The sequence below is a fragment of the Vidua chalybeata genome, chromosome 13, assembly GCF_026979565.1.
Source record: "Vidua chalybeata isolate OUT-0048 chromosome 13, bVidCha1 merged haplotype, whole genome shotgun sequence".
In the NCBI taxonomy this organism is placed as follows: Eukaryota; Metazoa; Chordata; class Aves; order Passeriformes; family Viduidae; genus Vidua; species Vidua chalybeata.
Genome location: NC_071542.1, coordinates 10,090,635 through 10,118,390, shown reverse-complemented (window position 1 = coordinate 10,118,390; position 27,756 = coordinate 10,090,635). Strand labels below are relative to the sequence as shown.

General features: G+C 41.8%; 1 protein-coding gene across 1 annotated transcript in view; it reads left to right on the top strand.

Moving 5' to 3' along the window:
• Positions 1–4,095, top strand: part of FBN1 (fibrillin 1) — a 145,754-nt gene extending 141,659 nt beyond the window's left edge. The window contains exons 63-65 of the mRNA XM_053954527.1: positions 667–898; positions 1,921–2,095; positions 2,817–4,095. Of these exons, the coding sequence (XP_053810502.1) occupies positions 667–898; positions 1,921–2,095; positions 2,817–3,206 (797 nt within the window). The 3' untranslated portion in view covers positions 3,207–4,095. The remainder of the gene's footprint in view (positions 1–666; positions 899–1,920; positions 2,096–2,816) is intronic.
• The last annotated feature ends 23,661 nt before the right edge of the window (positions 4,096–27,756 follow it).

Here is a 27,756-nt window from a genome sequence, read left to right as displayed (position 1 = left end):
CAGAAAATGGGGAACAATAACATTTGGAACTTTTTGAAGCAATTTGCCACATCAGACATCAAAAATCAGACCAGCTTAATTTCAAAAAGTAATCCTTTTCAGTAAATAAGCCTGAACTGACCTGAAACTCCTACAGTGCCACCCTTAGGAAGTTTGGAAAAGAACTGGTTCAGAATATAGCAGTCTTTTGTACTACAGCTGCTTTTATTTTTACTTTACTACTTCCCATATTTTACCTATGTCTAATATTTAAATGTAAGTGCGTAGGGAGGTATTTTCAATGCCTGGAAAGAGTGTCAGAACTTGATTCCTTACTCTTTTTCCTTTAATGTTGAATAGCACTATGAACAAGGGATTACTTGACCAGGCTGTACAATGTTTTATTCTTCTCAGTTATTTCTAGGAAAAAAAAGCTATCTTCTCTGTTTTGCTGCTTTCCAGGGCATGACCTGACATGGCATGAAACATCTTCTGTAGAGTAGCCCCAGTGTTGCTGTTGTGTGGTTGTAGTCATCTCCCAAGGACCACTGCCCCAGGCAAGGGGGAGGACAAGCCCAGTTGTCCATGTCCATCGGAGGTGGCAGCACATTCAGCCAAGCACCACCTGTACAAGGCTGGGCTGTACCTGGGTAAAAGTTAACCTGGTATATTCTGCTTCTTTTCCAGATGAAAACGAATGTCTCAGTGCACACATTTGTGGAGGAGCATCCTGCCACAATACTTTGGGAAGCTATAAATGTATGTGCCCTACTGGATTTCAGTATGAGCAGTTTAGTGGAGGTTGCCAAGATATCAATGAATGCGGTTCTGCACAAGCCCCGTGCAGTTATGGTTGTTCAAACACTGAAGGTGGCTATGTCTGTGGATGTCCACCTGGTTACTTCAGAATAGGACAAGGGTAAGGGATTCTCATTTTAAACTAACAGATACCAGTGGGATATAGTCTACTCCTTTCTTAGCAGTGGGGAGCAGGGGGATTGTCAGCAATTAAAGAGGGATAGGATTGGGAAGGTGCTCAAGAGTTGGATGCATCTACTGATTTTGGAGATTGGAGGGGGGAGGGGAGGGTGGGGTGGGGAAAGTTAACCATGGAAAGGGAGGGGTCTAATGCTTGGAACTGAAATTTGGTCAGGGCTTCCAGGTTCAATCCTCTATTTTAAGCTACTGCTTTCACCTCTCCTGCACACCCCAGCAGTCTGCCAAGTCCTCTGATCTCACACTCCTTGCTGTGATTCACTTGTCTCCTTAAAGAGGAATAAAACAAACATTAATAATAACACCCCCTACCAGCTGCAAAAAGAAACTACATTATACAAGAAGTTTCACCTGCTGGTTGAAATAACAGCTCTGCATGCTCTTAGGTTCTTGTATGTTCTATATTCTTCTGTGTTTCAAATTAGTATTTTTTAAAATAAATGTATGCTTTATCAAGAAAACCAATTTCCCTTGCCCCAGTGGGCATGTTTGGGCTGTACAACATATAGGACCAAACAACCCAAATGGAAATCAGGAAGATTGTGGTTTAAAGTTTTTAAGTGACTAAAAGCTTTGGGATGCATTATGAAAGACCTCACTCTCCAGATTTTTCAGCAGTTGTTGAAAATTGGTCTCTTTAAATGTGTTCCAGGCTGGATAACAGAAATTGCTAACAACAACTCAAAGCTTAAGCCTTTGTTTTTAAGACTGTTAAATATTGGCAGGTCTCTCTTGGGCAAAAACCCATGAAAGCAGATTCTTGAAATAAAGAGTGGCCTCATTGTGATTCAGTGAGAATTTTGTCTGTTGACTTTAGCAGAAATTCTTCCTAGGAAATGAATGCAACATAATTGCTTAATTATTTGTACTTACAGTCCCCCAAATGCAGCTTTTGATAAGATCTGTGTCTCACTGGAGTTAATTTTGAATTTCTTCCTTCCTCAGACACTGTGTTTCTGGAGTGGGGCTAGGCAGAGGTCAAGGACAAGAGCTTTCACTCGGTGGAGAAGTAGATGACAATTCCCTCTCTCCAGAAGCTTGTTATGAATGTAAAATCAATGGCTATCCCAAGAGAGGAAGGAAGCGCAGGAGCACTAATGAAACTGCAAGTGAAGCAGAGGTAATTGACCCTTTCTGGGGGGAAAGTGTTTGTGGCTGTCTTGTGAGCTGGACTCAGAAGGATGTTTGCCAAGAGACAATCCCTTAGGAAAAATCTACACCCTAAAGTAGACCAAAGCTGGTTTTGGATGTCAGGTAGTGTTTTTGTCTCAGAAGTGATGTAGAGCTTCCCTTGCTTTCCAAATGAAAATGTTACATCTTCTGCTGCTGTCTGAGGTGAAGGGTGAGGGTGCTTTTCCAGCACTCTGCTGCACCTGCAGGCTGCCCTGGCTCCATGCTTAACCCAAACGAATCTTGCAAAGCAGAAAATCTCCATTGAAATGCTGTGGCTCTCTCACAGACCCTGCTCTCCTTCACAGCTGTTCTCTCAGCCTGTGGCTACCCTGGCAGAGAGGAGGAGAGTGCCTTGTTTGCTCTCTTTGCAGGAGGCTGGTCACAGGCTCCCAGCACGGAGGGGCTTCACCTGTCAGGCAGCAAGGCGCGTGCACAGAAACTTCCAGCACGTGTCTCAGGCTCCTCTAACCCACACAGCAGTGGTGACAAGCTCTGTACTTCATCCTGAGGAGTTCTAGGCCCATAAGAGTGGATTTGACAGATGATGTTACAGAACCTCCTTTTTAAAATTGTCTAATTAGTAATGAATGACCTGGGCAAGAAACACACACAGGCACATGTGAAATGCTCTCTGACAAAGCCAGCTGACATCCTTTGTTCTTATGCAGGATCAGCAAGAGCTGGAGCCGCCAATCAGTCTCGCCAGCTGGGATATTGAGAAAGCAGCGGTCTTCTCCATCAACATCTCGGATCTCAGTAACAAAGATCGCATCCTGGAGCTGCTCCCTGCCCTCACAACACTGACAAACCATAACCGATATTTAATTGACTCCGGAAATGAAGATGGTTTCTTTAGAATCAATAAGAAGGACGGAATAAGTTACCTTCATTTCACAAAGAAGAAGCCAGTGCCTGGAAATTATTCATTACAAATCAGTAGTATTCCACTCTATAAAAAGAAGGAACTTAACCAGCTTGAAGCAAAACACGACAAAGACTACCTCAGTGGTGAGCTGGGAGATAACCTGAAAATGAAAATTCAGATATTGCTTCATTAATTCATCAACCAAAGACCAAATAATTAAACCAAAGATAGATAGGTAGGACTGAATATTCCTCCCAATCAGATTCTCCATATCATAGGTACAATCTTACATGACTACATTTGTATGAACAAGCACTATCATATTATTGCATAAACAAGGTACAGGATGAATACATGAGCTCAAAACTACCACTTTCTCAGGCTTTTACGTGTAGCTGAACTACCTTGATATGTTGAATCTTGAAAACTGGGACTTTTATCATTGGAAGTTGGCCACTGATGCTGAGACACGTCATCATTTCAGCAGAGGTACAAGAATGTGCTTTCAACTGATGGACAGCTCTATTTTTGTAATTCTTAAACTTCGCTTCTCCAACTACAACTTACTAGGTCAGCCATTTATGATATCCATTTGGTGCTAGTAAATTTTCAACCTAGATTTATAAATGCACTGTAATATTTACACAACTTAGAAGCCAAAATTGCCATTATTCAGTCTAAATACTTCAATCAACCAAAGTTAGCTCAGTAGTTTATCTCAGTTATGCCTATAATACATTACATGTAAATTAAGTGTGTGTATACTGTAATCATGCTATTTTTATCAATGAAGCATTTGTAAACTAGATTAATAATACCCTTAATGTGAGGGTTTGTAATGGTGCTTATAAGACCAACTACTTGTTAACTGTATACACAAACCTGATGATAAAGTTTCTGTGACTTGCCAAAATGCACTGAGGTCAGTAGGGACCATTAAACATTCTCAAAAGTCAGATGACAATCAGTGCCATCCTACACCATGACATATTGTAACATGTCAAGAGTACCCATAGTCATTCATATCAACAAGGGTTCAATGTCATAAATGTCACAATAAAACAGTTTTTTTTTTTAGTTTATTCTGTGGCCTTGTGTTTTTGCTAAAAGTGTGATAAACTGCATTCTTATACTTCAGGAGTTGTCAGTAGGGTTGTCTTTGTATCTGTCTATGTGTCCAGGTGATTCCTCCTTGAGGGAGCTGCTGCTGTTCATTCTTCATGCAAAGAAAGAACAGAAGAAGTACAGAAACCTTCACAAATCTTAATAGCAGTGGACCTCTCTCAAGTTACTCTGTGGTTCCAGAAAGGAAGCGAGAACATTTCCAATGACTTCACCTGAGTAGTCTGGTCAAAAAGTAATCTGATAGCCAAAACATGCAGAAGTGGATGTTAAATCATTATACAGAAAACACAGTTAAGTGTGAAAAAAAAAAAAAAACCACTACTGTTTGCTAAAACTGCCTTAAGATATTCCTTTCTTTTACCCCCACTTCAACAGCTACTGTTATATAACCCAAGACTGATAAAAGAGGAATAATCCAATACCAGAAACCATCACAAGCTTTAGATGGGTTTTAATATCAAGTGAATTATTCAGTGATGTGGATGTTCTTGTATATGCAAATGCCATGGTGTATCTTTTAGCAGCAGTGGCAGAACTTTGTACTGAGGTGTGATGCTATAAAATCTGGAAGAAAGAAGTGCTGAAACTGCTGCTGGGACAGCACTGTAGTTGATAGAGGGAACATATATTGAGCTATAATAGCTTTGGAAGGGAAATGTACTCCTATAATTCACCCCAAATTGTATTATTGCTCTCTGTGATTTCTTCTGCATAACAAATATAACTATATAAAAAAGAAGCTTGTGCACAGGATTACTTTGATATTTTTAGTAGACCATGTCTGGATTTTATTTATTAGAGTGCCAAAATGTTGAACAGTGTATTTTTTCCATATGTTGCGTAACTATGGTGAGATATAATCAGAACTTTAAAATTGTAAATGGCACTCCTATATCAGCAGGTTGGGAATGAGTTTTAGTGCCAGTGTGCATGATTGTATAGTTTATAGGTAAGTGTACCATTTAAGTATTTTTTCTCAGCCCCTAAACACTGAGATGAACTGAGGACAATTTCAGAAAGACCTGTCAGGAGTCTGTCCAGTAGAGTTGGTTTACATTTCAGCTCCATGTAACACCTTATGATGCCAAAGGTTCTTTGACTGTGTTCCAGCAGCTCCAGTGTTCGCACCATTCTGCAAACTGCCTTTGCTATGCTTCAGAAACAAGAAATCTTGACAGTAGCTCTTTTAGTCATTTTAAAATGTAAAACAAAGTTGTGCTGTACCAATCTGCACATAAAAATCCACTTTTTGTACATTATTAATCTGTCTCTTTGCAATAATGTCCTTTAACTGATATATAATTTTTGTTTCTTGGTTTCAGTTGCTGTATGTGTATGATTATTTCCATTAGTTTGAATTTCTGCAGCTTCCTTGGTGTCTCAGTGAAGCACAAAGGTTGCAAAATAACATTGCATGCAACCTGCAATTAAAAAGTGGTTTGTAACTTGCAGTGTGATTTTGAAATAATCTGCTGTATTTCATTTGATAGTGGGACCCCAAAATGACTCTAAGCACTAGACAGACTGAAGTAGAGGTCTTTCTAAATGTGTATCCTTTTGCAATTAAAGGACATTTTCCAAATTCAAGGAAATAGTAAAATGCTTAATTATTTGAAATAAGTGTGGCTTCCCTCCACTGTGATTGTGCATATGACTCTGCATAGGTGATTGCATGGATAATAAATATAATTGTTGGTTAACAGATTTTAACAAAGATGGTTTGTTACTGTACACAGCAAATCATTCTCTTATTGTGTGTTGTAACAGTACCTTGTAAACTTGTCAGCCCACGTGTATTTTGGCAGAACACCACTGTTTCCACAGTCTCTCTTCTAAGCTGACTTTCAAAGAACCCCAATATTTGCTTTCTTATGGCAGGTCTTGAAGGGTCATACTCAGGTTTTCTCTAAGATAAATATTGAATCTTAGAATATTGCATGCTCAATATTAAAGCATATTGAATCAATGCTGTGATTCAAGTTCAGCTTTGGAAGAGCTGATCAGCTCAAGACTCCTCAGCACAGACAGGCCTGAGCTATTTGGAGAGCAAGGTGCCACGGTTCGTGTCCAGCTCTGCCTGTACCTTCCTGGGCCCAGGTTTGGCACTGCCAGTCTCTGCCAGCAGCACCACAACAGGTAAGTGCATCACAAGGCACCAAACCTGCTGCTCTAGGCCAAGCTGGAGGTGGTGGCGCTGGCATTGTAAAAGCTTTCTCACCACTTTTAAAAATTGATGTTGGCTGTGAAGGAATGGCCACTTGAACCATTAAAGCCTCACAGTACTCTTGTGGATCTGATGGTCTCTGCCCAAATTTGCGAGGATAACAGCTCACATTGTGCTGCTACTTTCTGATTAGGCACCAGATGAAGAGGAGAGAGCTCCTCTTACTTCACTGTGATGAGAAAATCTTGTCTTTTCAGTTACAGAAGGAAAGCCAGAGTTCAGCATTGGATGAGGCTGGAGCTGCAGGAGCTATGCACCCCTCTCAGTGCCCCCCCAGCTGCCCTGTGCCAGGTAGGACAGGAGCTAATGGGACACACTAGCTTCAAAAAACTGGGACATCTGAACCCAGGATCTTGTCTGCTTCAGTCTGTCCGCAGAGCAAATCTTGCAGCTTTTCTGCTTGCAGGAGTGGCCAGAAGCTAAGGCCAAGATATGATGTACACCAGATTAATCCAGTAAATCTGGGTTGGCAATGTCCTACCAGAGTAGTTGCCCAGAGTAAGCCCTCATGTTATCACAATCTTGGCAGACTAGCACTTGGCTGAAACCCTTGTGTTCAGAAAACCCCAGAGCTTCTAGTTGTTGTCTGTGGCCTGAGTATGTTGGATGCCTGCAGAGACCTGTGCAGCCCCTGTGTGAGCTCCTGTGGTTACACAGAGCTGCCTGGAGGGCTCTGTCTGCAAACCCCATTGGCACAACGGGTCTGGGATGTCACATTAACCTGCAGGATTGTGCTGGTTCAGGATGCTGTGAAAACTTAAGACAGGGCAAGCAGACAGGTGTGATTTGGGGCAAAATATGCCATCATTTACACCTATGAAAATGTGAATGATTGTAGAGGTTGCAGTAGGAACAAGAGGGAAAGAAATAAGGAGAGGGTGGAATGCTGCAGTAATTCAGTGGCCCAAAGCACTCCCAATGCATGTTCTGCTTCACTCACATGTTCTGGTCCTGCACAAACCCTGGTGCTTTGTGCTTCTGAGTTGTCCCTTGCAGGTCCCCAGGCAGGTGCTGCAAGGACCAGCAGCTGTCCTCACAGAGCAGGACATGCCCAGGCTGCTCTCAGAGCGGGCAGAGGCACTGCTGGTGCCAGGCTGGTGGAGATGCTCGGCAGCAGGGTTCTCTTTGCAGCCCTGTTCAGTGAGCACTTCACCAAGGCTGGTGCTGCTCTTGGAGACTTCGAAATCCAATCCCTCTGGAGTGGGCTGTATGCTCTTGTTTGCCTGAAGATGAGACCCTCTTTCTGTGCAGCAAAAATGTTGAACATATCAATGACTTCAGCTCTGACAAATTCCAACAATCTACGTCGGTTGTCCTTAAAACTTGCCAAATATTTCACACCCTCCTAACAAATGCTTTTGAGGAATATCACGCCCAAGCCAATTTCTCAGTTATGAGCTTTCCACTGAGTTCAGGAGAGGAACCCTGGGGCCAGAGATGTCAACAAAGTGTTTATTTTTGTATTTTGGGCTCTCCTTTCTATTTCTACTGTGCCGTGTGACAGGAAGTGTCTGTGGAGGCCCAGGCTGCCTGACCAGTGGGAGTGTGCTGGCAAAGCTGGGCTGCAGCCCTGTGCTGGTGCCAGCCAGTCCAGTGTGCCATTGCTGCTTGTTGGTGCACAGCTGAGTCCTCAGCCTGCTCAGACACGTGCCCATATGTGCTCATAGAAATGTAGGTGGTTTTGTCTGAAGAGTCTGGACAGATACTGCATCTCGGTGCTTCCAGGCCAAAGCCACACTGTGATAAGTCTTTGTTAAGTATGAGGAAGGGCTTTCCCCCTTTCTTGGGCTGGACCTTTTCCTTGCGCGTGGCAGCAGCGCCGGCTCAGCCTCTCCCTGGCTTGGCTCTCACATCTGCAGGTTTGTTTGTTTATGAGCTTCTCTATGGCTCCCAGGGCTGTAGGATGTTCCTTGCTACACCCTTGTGAGGTTGGGATGTGTTTGTCATCCTCGTTTTACAGGACAGGAACTGACAACCAGATGTTTTGGTTTGGGAGAGCTCACAGGCAATGGCCATTCTGCCAGGAGTATCTCCAAAGTCCTGAGGTGTCCCTGGAGAGGAGGACAAAGCCACAGGGCTCATCAGCCATGACAGCCCCAGCTGGCATAAAGCCATGGGAACTGCCCCTCTTCACTAAAATGCATCTCAGATGGAGCCTGCTGGAGCCCTGGCCATTCCCCACACTCTTCAGAAAGCCAGGAGCATGACCCTATGCCCTAGCACAGAGCCCCTGGAGAGTCTCTTCCCATACGTACCCCACCCAGGATGCTGCCACTGCAGGTGCAGCTGCACCAGTTAAAAAAAAAAAAAAAACAAACAAACAAGCAAAACAGTGTCAGTTGTTGGTAATTTACTACAAAAAAAGATTCTGGGTAAGGCCAGCAGGCTGCATGGAGATAATCAAAAGTGACACTGCTGGTGAGCAGGACCTGGGCTCTGCCAGCCTGCCTGGCATATCTCTCAGGCTGCCCAGAAAACAGGGCTACTGCTTAGTTTTCTTTGGGCGTTGATTCTTTATCCTTGTAATTTCTGTGTGAAGTGCTTCAGGGTGATTTTTTTTTTTTTTTTTATTTTGGTCTTTGACAACCCAGGAGAAATTATGTTTTTAATCAGCTCATCTGGGGCTGAGTCTGACTGTAGCTCCAGTTCAGCACATGATTGAGCTGGTGAGCTTGGACTGGTAGGAAAGCTGTCTGGACTCCTCTGTGTGCTTGCAGCTCTGTATAAATGTGTTGTTATTATAATCATAATAAATACTAGAGCCGTGAGAAATGTCTATAACCCAATCCAAATCAGGTGAAACTTCCCTGGTTTTGGGTTTCATTACAAACTCAAGACTTGGGCCAGGTTTATGAAGGTTCATGAACCTCTTTGAAGCTGGGCTCAGTTTCAAGCAATAATAGACCAAGTTTCAGGCAAATCTAGGCCAAGTTTTGAGTAAATTTGGAGTGAACTTTAGGTGAATAAAAATGATTTATGGTTTTAGGTTGAAACCATATCAATGATGGACTTTTTGCTTGGTTTCAACCTGTAACCAGGAAATCTTGGCACTTTGGCTGAGTTTCACTTTGGCTTTGAGTTTAGACCATAAAAATAAACCAACCAGAGCAAAGAGGTGAGTCTCAAGACAAATCATGCAGAAACTGGTTTGCAGTGTGGGAGCCCAAAGCCCTGCACTGCACTGAGTACCAGCACTGAGATCTGTTCTCCCGCTGCAGGTGATGCTGTGCATAATCTGGTTTGGGTTGTGCTGCTCCACCAAACCATCCAAATAATTAAGCCTTCCCCAGATTCTTAATTTGAAGTTGCATGTGCAATTTCCAAGCCTGGAGTGTGCTGACTTTGAGTTTGGCTTATGCAACAAAGATCCAATCCATAATGTCTGTTTGCATTTTGAGGGGTAAATTCAGCTAACAAAGGAATTAACAAGTAAGTTCAGGAGATAACACCAGTGGTCCTTATCCTCACATTGCATTTAAACATAGCTCTCATTCAGGCATATAGTGGGAAAATGGACTTCCTACCTGAAATGCTGAGATTCACAGTAATGTGGTACCAGTTATCTTGGTTGAGAGGTGCCCAACATGATTGTGGGTCTCAGCTTCTCAGTGCTGCCAGTTCTGCCATAGCACAGATACCTTAAAGATGGAAAAGAGCTAAAAGCACTTGTCAATGCAGATTTCTTTAGTTTCATTCAGTAATTTTGAAGGACTCTTCTGATACAAAGTTGCCTTTTTAAATAAAAAAAAAATCATCATTAAATCCCTTTATCACAAGATTTGTTTTGCATCAAACATAAACTGTAGATGGAAAATATTTGACGAGGATCTGGAGTCAGTCAGGCAGAATATGAACTGGGAATGTAAGTGGTGGGCCCAGTGAAGAAGGTGGTAGCACAAGTTGGTGCTGCTTTGAGAAACCTGTGATAGAAAGGATGGGCAGGAAGAGAGGAGGAAGATGTCAGTGCAGAGCAGACAAGGAATATGAAGGGACCAGACTGTATTCACATCAGTGCAAAGCTGAAACAGGAAACTGGAAGAAAGGAGGAGGGGAATGAACAACACAGTAGCACTGGCTCTGCAGGGCAGCTGCTCAGAAGACTTTCTGACATGCATCACCAGCCTTCTGCTTTTGTGCTATTCAACTGCACAAGGCTGCCAGCCTTAATGCAAAGCCTTCCCTGGGGCTGATGCTCCTGAACCAACCAGCACTTTAGGAATGACTGCAAAGCAGTATGCACGTCTTTGGCTGGTAAGAAATTACCAAAAACCCCAGGAAGGCTCATCAGGTCCAAATCATAATGAGACTTTAGCAGGTATTGTGTGCAGATTAATAAGCCCTTAAAGATAATTCCTTATTTACTGAATTGAAAACAAAAAGGTAAGTGATCAAGACAGAATTTAACAGATTTCCCACTCCATATGTTTAAATTGTATTTACAAAGGCATGAACCTCCTTCACAGAAAGCTTTTTGCTATGTTTTTGCCTCCATTTTTCAAATATGCTTCCAGAAAGACATCCCAGTAGCTTTTCAAGATCTGTGTCCTCACAGCACTGGGGAGAAGTAGCAACAACAAAGGATGGAAAGCTCAGAGATCCTCTGTTAGTAGAACTCTTACATCAAAGCTCCACAGAAGTGAGATGCTGCTGTCTTAGACCAGCAACAGTTTCTACTGTTGGGGTACAACTCTGGCATGACACAACTGAGGCCAGTTCTGAAGAATCCCAGGTGGATTCTCGGGTCATGAGAGCTGCTGTATGCCATGGAAAAGTTTCAGTGAAGGATGGCTGGAGGTCCTGAAGAGACCTGATCTTTATCTTTAAACCATGTATCATCTCTGTGTTTTATGGTTTAAGACTGAAAGCAGCACCCAGAAATGGAAGGGAGAAAAAAAGGCTGAGAAAATCCACTACACATGTGCTCAGAGCAAGGGTAAGGAACCAGAACTGTAATTCAGAAGTTCACTCTTCAACAAAGCCAGCTCTGTGAATTTGTCTGTTATACATTTACCCTATAATATGATTATGTCATTTAGGAGACTGAATTTACTACAGATCATGCTGTGACCCATACACAGGCAAACTCCACACTCCTGTATCCCACAATATCCTGGGAACAAAAGTGTTTTCTGCAGCACAGATAAAACCATGGGAGGAAATTGTGGGTCCCAGTGTGGCTGCCAGGCCTGGGTTGAAGGCCAAGTCCAGCAAGTTGCACAACCTTCTGGTCAAAAAGACCAACTATTTGTGTTGGGCTCATTTGTGCTAACAAACAGCACAGTCTTGAGTTCCCCACAGACCAGCCTGCAATTTATTTAAAAAATAGAGAATTGGTAAAGGATTTATGCAGGGGCACCTCCCCATCAACCCCCTAAGCATTAAATATCTCATGTCCTGCACGATGTCTAACAAAGAGCAGTCCTACAAAAGAAGCAGCTGAACATTGCCTTGAACACCAGCTGGGAAGGCGGGGTAAAAACATAAGAAAATAATGCTGTCTTTGGTGTCAGCTGAACCCCCACCCTGCAAAATCTGCAATTAACCAAACATCATTTGCTGCCAGTGTCAGCAGTGCCACCTGCCCGTCTGCACCAGACACACTCTTCAAATCTGCTGCAACAGTCAACCCCTGGATGATAAATCCACTTATTCTGCCACATCTGAGCTGCTGTGATCTGTGCTAAAGCTGCCTCTTTATAGCATGTGCTGGTTCAGCACAGTCACATGTCAATGGTACCTGTCTCTCCTTGAGCAGCAGGAGCCAGGTGCCCCAGGGCTGTCACAGAGCTGCCTGGAGAGCTCCCCCATGCAGAGACTTCAGCCATGGGCCTGCAACCACTCAGGTCATTAATGCAGAAAAGGCATTTTCAAGGCAGTAGTGCAAAAGCGTGTGAAGGACCCCCAAGTGCCAGAAGGAAAATACATATTAATACATGGAATTATGTTCTATGTGGGGACAGATCCTGACACTAGCTGTTGTCCCTTTTTGTTTACTTGGGAATGAGAACAAAAGTCAAATCCAGGGGTTATTTTATGTTTCTGTACTCTAGAGTTGTCCAGATCTGCCCTTGGGTAGATACCTTTATCAGAAAGTAGGTTTGGTGGAGGATCACTCTGCTTATGCTTCACTGCTTCAGAAATATGTCAGCAAACTGATCTCTCGTGACCCAGGGTCCTGCTCAGGATAGTTGAATTATGTTTATAAAGTCAAACAAGAAAGATGATATTGATCAAAGTAATATAAACTATGGCATGGAAAATGAATTTTGAATGAAATGCACAGATAAATCTTTTATCCTCACCAATACCCTCTCTGTGATTTTTATCCCAGTAATTGAGACCATGTGTTGTGCTGCAAACAATAACTATGGGAAATTACTCACAATTCTTCCTTTATAAACATGGGAAATGAAAGTGATGGGAAGTATGATCATCTTAATTTTTTTTTTTTTTATGTTAACAGCTCTAAATTATTAGGGTGGGAAGAAAATGTCAATAGAACATAAAAGTGCTTTGTATAGTGTTCACATTTGCTCATACTTTCAAATCCACTGTGGCTTATTAGTTCATGGGAAAAATGACAAAAAGGAATAAAACCCAGAAAATGAATCCAGTATCAACATCTTGCTTCTATAGTAACAGAAATTGTAACTTCTGGGTAAAAAGTGACAATATTAGGAAAGGTTTGTTGGGCAATTATGGTAATTAACCCCCTCCTTTCCCCAGTACATCCAGCCTCCCTTCAGTCTGACACATTCCTACACATTGAGTACCCATTGCTCTGTGCTGCTCCTTGTATTAAAAGCCTGGAGCTATTGAGGGCCTTAACCTCTGTTTCAAGAATTTATTGCTCAGCTGTAAAAATTCTCCCAGGGCTGAAACTTGACAGAAAAATGTCTCCGCCTGGGAGGAGTTTCTGTTTGGAGTTTGGTTTGAATTAGTTCAGCCCTTTTCCACTTGCAGTAGGACAATGGAGCAGGAGTCCCTCTCTCCTTTTTTTCTTTTTTTAAAAAATGACCATTGTGCCAGGGCAGTACGCATGGCAGGCAGCACTCAGACCACAGTCCTCTCTGCAGCTTTAGCACAGGGTCACTGCTGGCTACTGCAGCAGGGGCCTGGCCCTATAACGAGCCAGGCTCCATCCCTTTGCTAGTGCAGCTGCTGGCTTGGGTGGTGGCTTCGGCCAGCTTTGTGCTGAGGCTGCTGAGGGCCAGCTTGGCCATGGTGCAAACTGGCAAAGTCCACCCTTGCTGCTATTGCTTGAGGGCCCAGCCCACTGAGAGGCAGAACCACCTGGGCTACATCTCCATGGGACTTTTGGCTTTTCTCAGAGCTGGGCAGCACGTATGGCTATGCTTCTGTGGTGGAGGCACAAGTCGGTCCCACTGAGCTGCAAACTTATAGTGCAATACTGGCTTGGTAGGTTTCCCAGATGAAAGTCTTGGCACAGGGAAGCTGCTCTCTGCAGACCTTGGCCTGAGCCAGGGGATTCATTTCTTGAAGCAAGAGTGCAAGATCTATTACACTTCTGCATGGGCTGCCTGGAGGGCTGGTAAATCTATTAAAACAGTCAACACTTTATGAATGAAGTCCGGCCCCACCAAAGTCAATGGCAAAACTCCCATTGATTTCTCTGGAACAAGATTTTACCCTGAATCCTCAAAGTGCCCCTGAGATCTCACCCATGTTTGACACAGCCATCCTCAGCTCCAGCAGAGGAAAGGAAGACAAAGAGCAGAGAATAGCTCTGGTGCTTCCTTAGCTGAGCCTGTGTCCTGCTCAGATGGATGTGCTTAGATAGATATGAGAATATCACTTTGGCAGTACTGACAGGCCTGGGTGTGAGATAGGTGCTGTGCAGATACTTTGGCTCAGAAGCAGAATTTCATAGGTCACTGGAGTTCTGCTCTCAGCTCCCTGAGGGTCAGAGCATAAGTAACACACAAATAAAAATTTTATGTATGGAGATGGAGAGATGTCCCACCCACCCAATAATGCCTCAAGCCGGTGCCATAATGCAGCCTCCAGAGTCACTTTGTGTGCATTTAATTGACTGAACAGCCACTTGCTATCATCTAGAACTGCTTATAAAATTAAATGTTATTAAACACAAGGGCAGACAAGTTTGCTAATGCTTATTTCAATAATTCTGCTGTGCTTGCCACTCCACAGATCTGACCTGTCACTTGAGAACTCAAATGACCCATAACTTAAAATAGTTTATCCAGCTATAAATTCTGGCAGTTTCATTAGCTGGACTTGGCATTGTGTCATATTTTGCCCACCACTTTTACAACCATTTAACTGCCTCCTGCTCTTACACTTTCACCCCTGCATACAACCTCTAGTGACAATATTTTACCATCTATCTGAGTAAATTAACAAGATCAACTGAAGAAGTTAATTGCTGTTATATAAGAACTATTCCATTGGTTTCTGGTGTTGCCAACTCTCCCATACCTTACTATTTGCTAAGCTGACTGAAAGGTTTTCCCAAATTTTTGATTTAAACAATATTTTCTTTGACAGCTGCTTTAGAGTTGCCCTCCCACTGATCACAGGTGAGCTCATCTCTAAACTGTGCTGTGGGATTTCTGATATATGGAACTCTTTCAACACTAATATTGGGGTGGCAGTTCAAATCTGAAATAAGAGCAGTCTGGCACCCTAAAGGCAAGACTTCTATGTCTAGGAAGAGCCAAGATTCAGTCAGGTCTAGTCCCCACAAGGACATTCAGTAGCAGCTCCTTCCTATTTGCTGCAGTCTAATACAGGTGAAGCTTATCCTACTTGTTTTCATTTGGGTGGCAACTAATGCAGCCTCTCCTTCTCTGCCTTCTTTCCTGAAAGGTATTTATGAGCTCAGCAGCTGGTTAACATTTAGCTCTTGCTTCAGTCTGGCTGATGCTGACCAGTGACTTTGGGCTTTGCACTTTTACTGGAAGACATTTAAGTACATATACAGAGAAAGCAAAAGTGAGTATTAAGGTTAGCTCATGGCTTATAGTCACTGTGGAAAAAGTTCTACAGTGGAACAAGGACTTGACACAATTTTAATCTCAATGCTATACGAGGGGTTCCTTTCTACTCCTCTCTTTCTTTATAGAAGCTAATTAGAAAAATTGTTTCTTACTTATTTTCCCCCTCTAAAATGCTGTAAATGTCTCTTTAAAAAAAATCCTTCAACCACTTTGTGGTGTGATATCACAGAGGTTTTTACTTAGAGCCAAATACATATCAGGTTGGATTCTGAAAATCAGTCCATTATTTTTATTTTCCCCTTTGCTCCTTTGACTACAGATTTTCCTTCTGATTTTTACAGTAGTTTCTGTGATTGCTGACAGTATATGGCACAAGAATCAGTGCTCTAAAGAATGAAACAGTTCCCAAAACTATGCCACTCAGCTTAGCATTTGAATTCCTTCACACTTTTCCTCAGGACCTGGTTCCTTCATGTCAGGAGAAGCAGGTGGCATGAAGACAATTTTCTTTTCAGGAATTATAGGAATAGAAACTGATCTATTAATTCTGTACTGCATATTCAGTGCATATTGCACAAAACAAATAGCACTTGCTTATTCTCTTTTGCAGAGCTGGCAGAAGGAGACTGTCTACAACCTATTCTAGGACTTGGTTTGACTTTCTTGTTTCAACTTCTCTTCAAGATATTAAGACAGAACAGTTAACATTGGTGGATATATACATGGGTGGGAAAAGGTGAGCTGTGCTTATGGCACTGGGAGCTTGAGAAGCTCAAATAACTAAATGGTTTATAAGCATGCATATGAAATGTGTCTTCGTGGTAGATCAGAAGAGGTAATGTCAAACTGTAATACAGTGAGGGATTAAAAAGAAAGAAACATATTCTATGAAGTCCACAGTAAGTACATGAAACCTTTGTAGTCCTATTGTCTCTGCCTTATTTGGGAAGCTTAATGTGTTTATTTGCTCACCTTAAGCAATAAAAACCTCTCTGTCCCAGAGAGTGGCAGTCCAATGCTGTTAAATAATTGCCTCTTCCAAAATTAATTTTTTTATATATACCACTAAGATGAGTTTTGGTTACAGATTCAATAAATTCATTCTAGATTAAATCATAAGCATTTTCATATGAAAAAGATAAAATAATGTAGTGAATGCAACAGCTAGCTGGAGAAAAAAAAGTTCTAGGACTACATTCCTCACTGATTACTATGCAAATCAAATTATATGAATGATTGCTGGTATTGGGATATCCAGAGAAGGAAGATCTATTGTAAAATAACTTTCTAGCTTAGATATTGTGGTTTAACATTTAGAAAACTCTTTTCATAAAACAGATTACTAGAGAGTAGATAGCAGCTCTAGTAGAGCACAGGCGGACTTTGAATGAACCTTCCCTATTAGTTTCCCATCAATGAATTCAGACTGTCTTTTATTCTGCAGTCATTTGCAGATCATCACCAGATACTCATGCTGGTGTATATACCATTGCCCAGAGGAGTTCTGGACGAGGCACTGAACAACTTGGTCTAGTGGAAGGTGTCTTTGCCCATGGTAGGGGGTTTGAACTAGGTAATATTTAGGTTCTTTCTAACCCAAAGCATTCTATGATTCTGTGACACTGGCAGTTAAAGAGAGGAGACTGGCTGGTGCAGACAGCTGCAGCCAATAATTACAGACTCTTCTCATTGCCTGCTTCCTGAGTGTTTGTAGCATTGCTGGGTTAGTGAAGAGAACATGATCAGAGTGTTCAGTATTTTAAACTACTGAAGTAGTAAGTTCAGTTTTCATTTAATCTAACCTGTTGTTATAGTCTCTCTTTGTGGGTTATGGGCTGGTTGGGTTGCTAAAAGACTATGAGAAATAAACAAAGAGTCATGTGAAGCTTAAGTTTAAGGAGCAACTCAGAAGATCTTTCTAGCTTAGAAAAAGACTAATTTGGTTTGTTAAGACTGAGAGGATGCTGCATCCTGGGATTGGGTTTTAGGGGTTCTTATTTGTGTTAGCTAGTCGAGTCCTGTGTACCCCCGCGCTTCCCCCGTGTTGTTTCCTCCCCCGCGGTTTCTGGCCCCATGCTGCCGGGTCTTCCCCCTCTGCCGCTCCTGTAACCACCCGCCCGTCCGGCCCTGGGAAACCCCGTGCCTGCCACCCCAATCCACACGATCCCACTCAGCCCGAGGCTCGGTGCCCGCCCCTGCGGGGTTCTCTGGTTGGTCGCTGTTGCTGATGTCACAGCCAGGGCAGCCACCCCTATTGGCCGGCAGGCCGTGGATCCTCTTGCCCCGCCCCTCCATAAAATCCTACCCCACCGGCACCCAGGCGCCATTTTCTCCCATGCAAGTGCCAGGAGCGGTCGCGTCCTTCCATCGATCCGCGCCACGTGACCGATAAACCGTTCCTGCCGAGCGCGGAGTCAATGGACAAATTCCTTACCTCTTTACCGGATCCCTAGCGCACGGTAACAGAGGCTGGCCAGCCCACGCGCCCGAGACACGGAGCCGTGTCCGGGAACCCGCGGCAGCAAACCCTGGCAGCACGTGGAAGCTACGCCACAGCCGGGCTCCCAAGAGCCGTGTGCAGCCGGGGAGAGCGAAAACCCACTCCGCAAGAGGATTTTTCAGGAAAGTTTTATTTTATCAGTCAGGTATGTGGGGGAAAAATTAATTGCTCTTGACTGCTGTTGCTGTTTAGTTTGTATGCTGAAAAGACTAAGGGAGAGAGAGTGATATCCATTGTGAGAATGATATTCCTCAGTCACAGTAAAGCAAGCAAAGCTGTCCAGTGCCAAGGCCCAGGTGCTCTCCCCACAGCTGGAGATTTTGAAAGGCCCTGTCTAGGGTACATCACTGCAAATGAAAGGCTGTATGTAGATTCTCTTTTCTTTTTGTACTGTTCATGGCTGGCAGATGGGGAATTTTCCTCATTTGTGTGTTGATAAAGTGTTTGTGATACTAAAGGACAAAATCACCCTCCCTTGAAATTTAAGCACTCATGCTCCAACCTCCTGATCCTTGATGACTATTGCATTAGTCAATTTGTGGCTAGCCCAGTAACTCGATAGCAGCGAATTATGTAGTTATGTGGGAACTCTGGGTTTTGGAACAGGCAGATGTTCCCAAGCTCAGGCCCAGCACTGCTAGGGTGTGTCATCTGTGTGAGACATTTAGCGGAAAGAGAGAGCTGCGAAGCCACAGTCTCTGGTGTTTCAGCTTTCTGGAACACAACATATAGCAGCAATATTACATTAGGGTAAGAATGGGAACAAATAAAACTATTTCAGCACCAAGAACTTTTCTCTGTAGTGAGAGACTGATTGGTAATAGAATGCTGCTGTATTCAGACTTCCAATTTACTCTGTAGAGTAAACTGGATTGTGATAGAGCCAAGAAATAAACTGTTAAATTCATAAGAAACATTCAAAAAGATACCAACATGGCCTTTAAAATGAGCAACTTAAATGTTACTAAGTGCCAGATTCTGTTCTGCCTTCCATATGTGTGCAGTATGATTCACTGAATATCAGGGATACTGGCCTGTGGTAGACCTTACAGTCAGCTTTCAATTCTGGAAGAGGTTTTTCCACAGGGTCATTCTGCAGCACATGAAAAGGTCTGGATGTTAAGATATTTTCCTAAGTCACATAGCAGGGGTATGTTTTTCTGTGTAGGTCCCCCTGAACTCCAAGAGATACAATAGTGTTGCGGTATCCTATTTTATACAATAGCAAAAATGTTGGCTTTCATTTTATGCTTATTGATGTAAGTAAACACATGCACTTTGTAAGAAGTGCTTGAATTATTATATGGTTGTGTCCAAGGCTACAATATCAAACATGTCTCTCAGAGCCAAGATTCTTGTCCAAGAACCCACCCAAAACTTTACTGTTGAGGTATGAAGCAATAATGGAACCCACTGATTCATCTTTTGATGAAACCAGGAGTGCCCAGTATTGCCCAACAGAAGGTTACATAGGGCCCTAATGAAGTGTTTCTCTTGCATAAAAGAGAACAGATGTGGCCAATCTCATGAGAAACTGAGCTGTGACCTGCTGTGAGTTCCCACTGGGCAAAGTTTCCTTCAGATCTGAGAAGCTGCTCCAGCTGAGTCAGAATATTCCTCTGGTTCCACCAGTCCTCCAAAGGCCAGATTTCTAGATTCAGATCTGGGTTGCTGTAGGCTATATGCTACCCTATTTCATCTAGTTAAGATATTGGCAAAATATCTTTCGGCTTTGCAAACTGTTGAAAATCTGACTGCTGGCTGAGGAACTCGGCTTCAGGCACCAACAGAAACTGCTCACAAACTGGTTCTGGCTTAGGGGCTTATGGTGTACCTGCCGTGGAGAAGCAAGTGACCAGGTTTTGGGTGACAAGAGAGATTGCGAATCTTCCTGCTGTACTCTGAGGCAGAACTGGAACTGTGTTTTCCCCTTAAGTAATTCCAGTGGCAGCAGGGTAAAGTAGAAAGTCTGGTCTTCAGACTGATGAATAAACCTGATAAAGAGGCTTTTGTGAGCTTGCACCAACTTTACAAGTGGATGTGCTATAGAGAAGAGGCTTCTGGTAGGCACAGACTAGGTGAAGAGAAGAAATACTGACACGTTTGTTGCTGAGTGAGGCTATCTAGATTAGTTTCTGCATCTCCTAATGAACCAAAGTCTCGGGACCAGGCCAGACATGTGAGCTTATAAATCCAAATGCTATCTTGGGTAAACAGAACAATAACTGGTTATGTACCAGGGTTTTTCTGCACTGAAGTAAGCAGCATGCTGACAACCATTGCTATTAGAATGCATTGATGCAAGTGTATCTGGGAATCCTGGTGTTAAAAGCCAGAATAAACCCAACTAGCGTGATGGGGCATGTTCCCACTGGCATTCTTTTTGCCTCTCACCCCACACTAGAATAATATGCTCAGTGGTATTAGTTGTATTTCTGAGTTATAAACCAGATCTTATTAAGGCTTCCAGGAAAGCAAGAGCACTGTGGATGTCCACAGGGCCTTCAGTATCAAAGCCACAGAAGAAAATTATAGATGGAAAAGACCTGTCAAGTCATCTACTCAACCTACCAGCCAATGCTGGGCTGTCCTTGGTGCTATGCTTTTTTCCTTTCTTTATGTGGATCAAGCTAGAGGGGTTTCCACAGCATTCCTAGGGAGAGTATGACACAGCTGACTAGTTCTTGCCCTTAGGAAGATCTCTGAACCTCTGGAATAATAGAAGCATTCTATGTTTCATTTTGATGGAGAAAAGGAACTCTGAAAGAAGGTCCTTCAGTCTTATGACTATACTGTATCTCAGATGTAATTCTATATTAATGACTTCTAGTATGCAGATCATATGAGACCAATGCTGTGTCCCACCCCACAGTTGTCTCTTTCAGTAATTATTCCTTAGACAGATTTTTGTCATCTCTCAGTAGTAAATAGTACAGAGACCCTGATTAATTGCATTTCACTTGGCAAACATTCAAAATTTGCCCTCATTAGTGTTTGAAGTGTCTGTCTGACTCTCGCTCCTTTTAATTGTGCCAAAGTTCTTTGGTAATTTGTGAGCTCATGTCCCAGAAACACATAAAAACCCATAATTCCAACATATTTTCCTTAGGTGAATTAAAACCATTCAACACATGTTTACTAAAACCAACTGTATTTATAGATAGAGGAATCTTGACAGCTATTGATTTAATACCTCCAAATGTTTTCATTCAAATCCCTTGGGCACCTACTGTTGATCAAGTATAACCTTCTGTCATCTTGATCTCATGCAAAGCAATGCTTCTCAAATATATGAATGCTCTTTTTGATCTTGAGTATTGGACATTAATAAACATGAACCCAAATAGTTTTTTCAGAGGGAATAACGTACTTCCATAGCTATTAAAACACACAGTCCTCTGACTTTTCTTGAAGATGTCTGTGCATAGAAACTGTTTGAGTATGGAGATAGTTTTAAAGCAATGCCAATACTCTTAGCATTCTGATGAGGGCTGTATTGGTTTCACAGTTCTCAGCTGCTGAAAATTATATTTACCATGGAGGATAACTTTAAAGATATTAGTTATAGAGCTGTGGAAGGCTGTGATTAATACCATTTGGTGATTGTTTGAATTGTGCTTCACACAATGAGCAAGGATTCAGAGGAAGCCTTTGTCTGACTGCCACTTTGGCTGTGGGAAAGGGTAAGTCTTTGTTAGCAGTTGGACGTTATTTTCTTTTGTTTAGCATTTGCACAGTGCTCTATGTAATGTAGGAATATAATAAAGCTTTGCCAGCAACAGCACCAGATTTTGGGAATATGCACAGACCAGTGAGACCATGGAATGCACTTTTATCAGCAGAAGAGGCAACTTTTAATGGACCTATGATGGAGTTTAAGAAAAGAGTTTTCCCTGGACTATTGGCATGTGCTTTATAGTGCTAAGCCAGGAGCTTTGCTCTTAGGTGTAATTTTTGATTCTAATGCCTACCTTATAAGCACTTTTCTTTTGTACCAGATAAATACAGCTAAAGTTATTTCTCTATTGTTCATTAGAAGTGAGCAAGTTTCACATGAATTTTTCAACCTCTTATTTAATCATTCCTACCATTGCCTGCTAGCTGATAGCACACCTGGAGATGAAAGTTTGGTAGTCCAGACAGTAGAGATCGATGAGCAACAGCATGAGGAGAAAAGGATTTATCCAGGGAGATCCTAAGGAATCATAAAATAAGACTTTAGCCTTAGCTTTCTCCACATCTACTCTATTTGTGCAGTCACAGTATTTGTAATAAACTCCACTTATATAATTTCTAACCTGGGTTAGTATCAACAAGACTGTCTTGATTAACAAACCTATCACAGTTCTGATTTTGATGCAGTGTTGGTTTTGCTGATCCGTGGCTCTAGAGGCACTTGGTGTTCTCCAATGGAGACTGGAGGAGTAGTCCATTTTCTGGGCAGATATTGCTAGCACGTAACAATGCACGTTGTTGTGCAGCAGCTCCACGGTGGGATAAAGCTGCGTCTTCCAGACACCCATGGCTGTGACTTTGCATGAGTTTCTTTAGCCTGAGTGCCAGCTTAAACTGATCCTATCCCTCTTCTCATCCAGCTGTTCTATTATTTTGGCAGCTACTCAAGATTTCCTGGAATAATTGCAAATGAGTAATAATTTCTCATTTAGGTTGTATGCAGCTCTGGAATCAGTGATCATTTGCATGCTGTAATAAATATCCAGCCATGCCTTGGACATTAGTTCTGTACATTTGAATAGCAAACTTCAGGAGGAGGGGGTAGAGTCCAATTTGTTATTATTGCTATTAGTTTAGGTTCTCATAGTTTTAAAATCAACTTTATTAGCAGAAAATAATGATGTAAAAATAAATAGGCAGGTTCTGTTGGCAAGCAGGTGGCCAGGAGCAGACAGAATTGAAAAATTAAAAATCCTGTTGTAGGATCCAAACTACCTGGAAGTGCCTGAGTGTTTTTCTGCTCAGTCTAGGCTGTCCCATAAATGCTAAGCATCTCAAAGGTCATCCAAATAAAAAGTAAATGCAAACAGAGGCTTCTTTCTCCCACACAGCAGACCTCCAGCCTGCTCAAGATACAATAGTGAAAGCTTGCCTGTTTTGACTATTAGTCAGTCTTACTCAGCTGCCATTTGGGAAAGTTATGAACAGCAGTCTGGGGGCTCTTTGCAGGTGACCTAGGGCAGGACACAACATCTGTCAGGCTTTCAGAAATATGAGGCCCTCTTAAAAGCCACTCTTAAAGCCTTTCTTGGCTATAAACTGATAACAAAGTGTACAATAAAGAAAGATTTTCGACAAAAAAATCCAGTACCTTGCTGCCTCCCTGGTGCAGCAGTTTGGCTTTACATCTCGTGGCAGTCTTCCAGGCAGTGAGTTCTATCCCGTTTTTCCTGGAGAACTTTTAGTAGCTTAATTGATATGATTAGTACTAAAACCCAACTAACCAGGCAAAAAATCCCATCCCAAACAAAATAACCCTCACCAAGATGAGTGGAGCTCTCAGTCACCTGCTCTTCATATCCAGGGAGAGCAATGAGTTCTCAATGAATCCATGATATCCTGTTGTTGTCACAGCTCCTTTTTCAGTTTTCTCACGTTACTAACGACTTAAATGCAAGTTGAGAAGAAAGATAAGAACAGGACTGAAATATACTTTCTCCCCTAACAAAACACCTACTTTTTATGGCTGCTCTAGCCTATATATGTTGCTAAGATACAGCATCATATATAGGATAAAAGAAAAATACTCTGTGTGGTACAACACTCTTGCAGAGTTTAAATGGCTTGAATTACCTGTAATGTTGATCAGCTTGGCTTGCTGCCAGCAGTAACTCCTACGTGGAATAGTGAGACTGGTGTTTTTGTGTTTGCTGCTGGGAAAACCTGACAAGTGGGATTCCTTGATGCTCTCCTGCACGCTAAGGAAGGGTCCCTGGAATTTGGCAGTGAACAGAGTGTAAGCTAAGCAGGTGGGAAGGCTGTCATCAGGACTGAGGTGTGTTAGCAAGACAGCACTGGATGACTACCATGCTTGCCAGACATGGCACAATTAGTTTAGCTGCAAAGGAAAGATGTTTCCTTCCAACAAGGACACATAGTTATTTTGTCTTGGACATTTAGAGACAACCTTTCACAGTAGGAATTCATAAACAAAAATAGTCATGTTAAAAGAATCTGGCCAAGGATGCTACATTCATGTCTGTTTTTCATTTTCCTTTTACAAAATGAAAGCAAACTAATTCCTTTGCTACAAACAATAGTAGACAAAAGGTAACTTTCTTCAGTTCAAGGCTATGAGCAGTACTGATTGATACAAAATTCTTGTTACGAATTATACTATACAAATGTTCTCTAAAACACAGAAGGTTAATATAAAATTTTTGTGACAATTAAAAAAAAAAACATTAAAATCTAAGGAGAAACAAGTAAGTAGGCATACACAGCTCACATGTGTTTGTTTAAACATACTTTACATGTTAAAATACAGTAGTTACCTTCTGGATGAAAGCTCTTGAATTATAAAATTAATCTGTTGGGTTTTCAGACTTGGCAGGGTAAAAGGCTTTCTTGCTGTGTTCTGAGTAGGGGAAAAGCATCACTTCAGGGGTAAAGAGCTAAATAACCACACAGTTAATGGAGGGAAAGTTTAGGAAAATATTACGTAAATTCACTTCAGACCTGATCCTGCAACCTTTAACCATGCAATGACATTCTTTGCCCAGCAGCAGACCCGAATATACACTTTGCAGAATCACATCCTTACTGAGGTAGAGACTGCCAAATAGCTGTTAGTGAGGGAAATGCCATGTGTGCCAATTCTAGAAACCAGTAAGGCAGTACAGTCTGCCCTATATTTTCAGGCTTTCAATAACTTACATAACTAGGTGCAAAATACTTATTTTTATTTCTGGTTCTTTTCTTTGGAAGTGCAGTCATGTGCAATCAGGTGGAATAAGTGTGCTGATAATTTTCCTTCAGAAATTGTAATGGTTAGCCATGTGGACACTTTTCTTTTTAGGCAAAAACCATGAGGTACTGAAGCAAGCATTCACTTTTCTTGCACTTGAGGTCACAAATTTATGCAAGTCAAAAATGTTAGGCCTGCCAAAAACATCATGCTACACTCCACCAAATAAAAGGACACTGTTATTCTTACAAGGAAAGGTTTGACAGGACAGGAAATAGGCAGGGTCATAGAAGTTTACTTTATACCAAAACTTACTTAACTATCTTTAAGCCAAAATATAATGATAGTTATTAAAAAAAAAAAAAATTAGAAGGCTAGGAGGAAGACAAATACAAGACTCCAAACAGTGTTATTACAGGAGCAGCAATCAATACAGAAACTAGGGATCCTTAATTTAAGTAATTCAGGTTACTACATATCACTCATCCTTAGTGAGTTAACTTGTATTAATTAAGTTTTAATTTATGTCCTGAACTTGCAGCCAGAGGCATCTGATTTGGAAAATCCAAACTGAGTTTACTAGGCTATACATTACTTTCATTACAATGCAATCCTTAAGTAGTCTGCATTCCACTTAAAGGAATGGAGGAAGAGAGAGTAAGAACTCAGTGAATACTAAAGATAGGAAAAATGTTGCTGTTCATTACAATTTTCCATTTTTGTTGAAACGCAGCAGGAGAGAAAAGCCACAGGCTTCTCTACTGCTCTTGCATGCCAGGAGGGATTATGCAAACACTGCAACCACCCAAATCTTATTTAAATTATTGTCATTGTTCCCCCTTTAATGGTTATACTTTTGCCTGCTTTCACTCAAATATTGCTGCATCTTTCTTTCCACCAACATAGTCCCAGTGGGAGTCATCAACTCTTAATTATAGATGAAGAGAGCTTTGAAAAATACCTCTGAAAAAGAAGTGTAAAAGAAAGCAAACTTTAAGTGCCATCTAGTGGCTGATCTAGAAAACATTATGTAGATTAAAAAAAAAAGCCTACCATGCCATAGAGTAATATAACAGTAGCTGAGCTGAAGAAGCAGTGCCTAAATTCTCAACTACTAAACACCAGGTTAACACTCTGGGGGAAAGAAAGAACCGAAGATCAATGGTAGCAGTGGTATTACTGCCATAATTTTTGTTTTAAGATTTTTGTCCAAAACTGGAGAGTTCAAGTGGTAGGAATTGTATAGGAATCCCATGTTCCTTCAAAACCCTCATCAGTTTATGATCCTCTGCCTCTCTAAGGACATAGACATTATCGTAAATATTGCAGCTGAAATCAAAACTATATCTCAGATCTCATAACAGAACTCAAACCATGGAGGTGAATCTGGGGCTAAGCATCTCAACTTTCTTCCAAATTCACCTGGGGCGAAAGGCCAGATTTTCTCTATCCCTGTAACAAGTCAAATCCATTTCTAAAAAAAAAAGGAAGTAGATTGTTAGTCAGTAATGTCCTTCTCCTTTCCTTGCAGGAAAATGTTCTTTTCTGCTATAGATAAGAATTCCCAACAAATTACTTTTAATTTATAAAGGCTTCATGCTTCATTTACACAGAGGATGTTCCAAAATATTGTTCTTCAAGCTTTAGGTAACTCCTCTCGCCAATGTGAGTAGCTGAATTAGAGTAGCTTTGCTTGGATCTGGTCAGTGATCGTGGAGAACAGCCCAATGTAATTTTTACTTAAAGTGATTTTCATTTTGCTACTTTGGAAATAGCTTTACATCTCTTGAGTTTCATACCAGCAGTGAGCCCTGGGGATTTTTGGAAATAGCTTTACATCTCTTGAGTTTCATACCAGCAGTGAGCCCTGGGGATCATACCCCAGTGGCAGGCTCTGGAGACATGAATCTGTCTACAAAGAAGTGAGCCCTGTGCACACTGTTGGGTAACTTCTGAAGTTACTTGCCCGAGCTGAAGCATGTGCACTCAATGACACACTTAGGCAGTTTGCCATTGAATTACAAAACTAATTTACAACTAGGTAATGTAGGTAGGACAGGTGTCGGATAAAGTAATGAAAAAGATTGTTTCCTGGTCCCCTCTCTCTTGCCAGATACCAAGATAATACACTTTTGTAATGTAGATATTATAGGAAAAAGGGAACATGAAAATAATTGGGGGGGTATTGTTTTTTATATTAACGAAATTACGGGACTATAAATAAAAAATATGCAGACAGCTTGGTTTGAACCATAGAGTAGCAAATGCCATTTTAAGAAGCCTCTAATGCAGGCCTTGATCTGCAGTAGCAGTATCAACTCTAGAACTTTCAGTACATTGGTAACTCCTGATGCCTGGGTAGAAATATTTGTCTTTCATAGATTTGCTACTTCTATTGAAGAAAAGCAAACCCTAATACTCTAACAGGAATTACCAGAATTCCTTACCCATGTGCACTGGCTTGGTGCACACAGAGGAGCTCAGTGTAGAGGTAAGTTTGAAAGCATTTCTCCTTTCAGATAAACATTCCCAAGGTCCTTACTAGGAAGGGCCTTGCAGCAATCTAAAACTCATGACATGCTTCTCTAGAGAAGTAGTGAAAAACAATGAAAAGAAACTCCACCACATGGATTTTCAAAACAAGTGAGCCTTTTCTGGTAATGACAGATAATGGTTTTAATGTTGACAAGTTACTGCAGGCATGCATATTTAAATTTCATTTTTCCTCTATGTCTGAGATAGCTCCGGAGATTGTGCTTTTTTTTAAGCAAATACTTATCTCAAAATCTGTAGTATTAGCATTATTTTCAAAAATGGAAATCAGATCAGTTTCCATCAGGTACAACAAATAATGAGTATCACCTGAACTCCACCTTCTTCCTTGTAGGTTGCTGTTCCAAGTGAGGTCTGTTGTAGCATCTTTTTTAAAAAAGGACTTGCATGTCCTGTTTTTGCTGCGAGGTGGGTTTTTGCTTTGGGAGGTGGAAACTA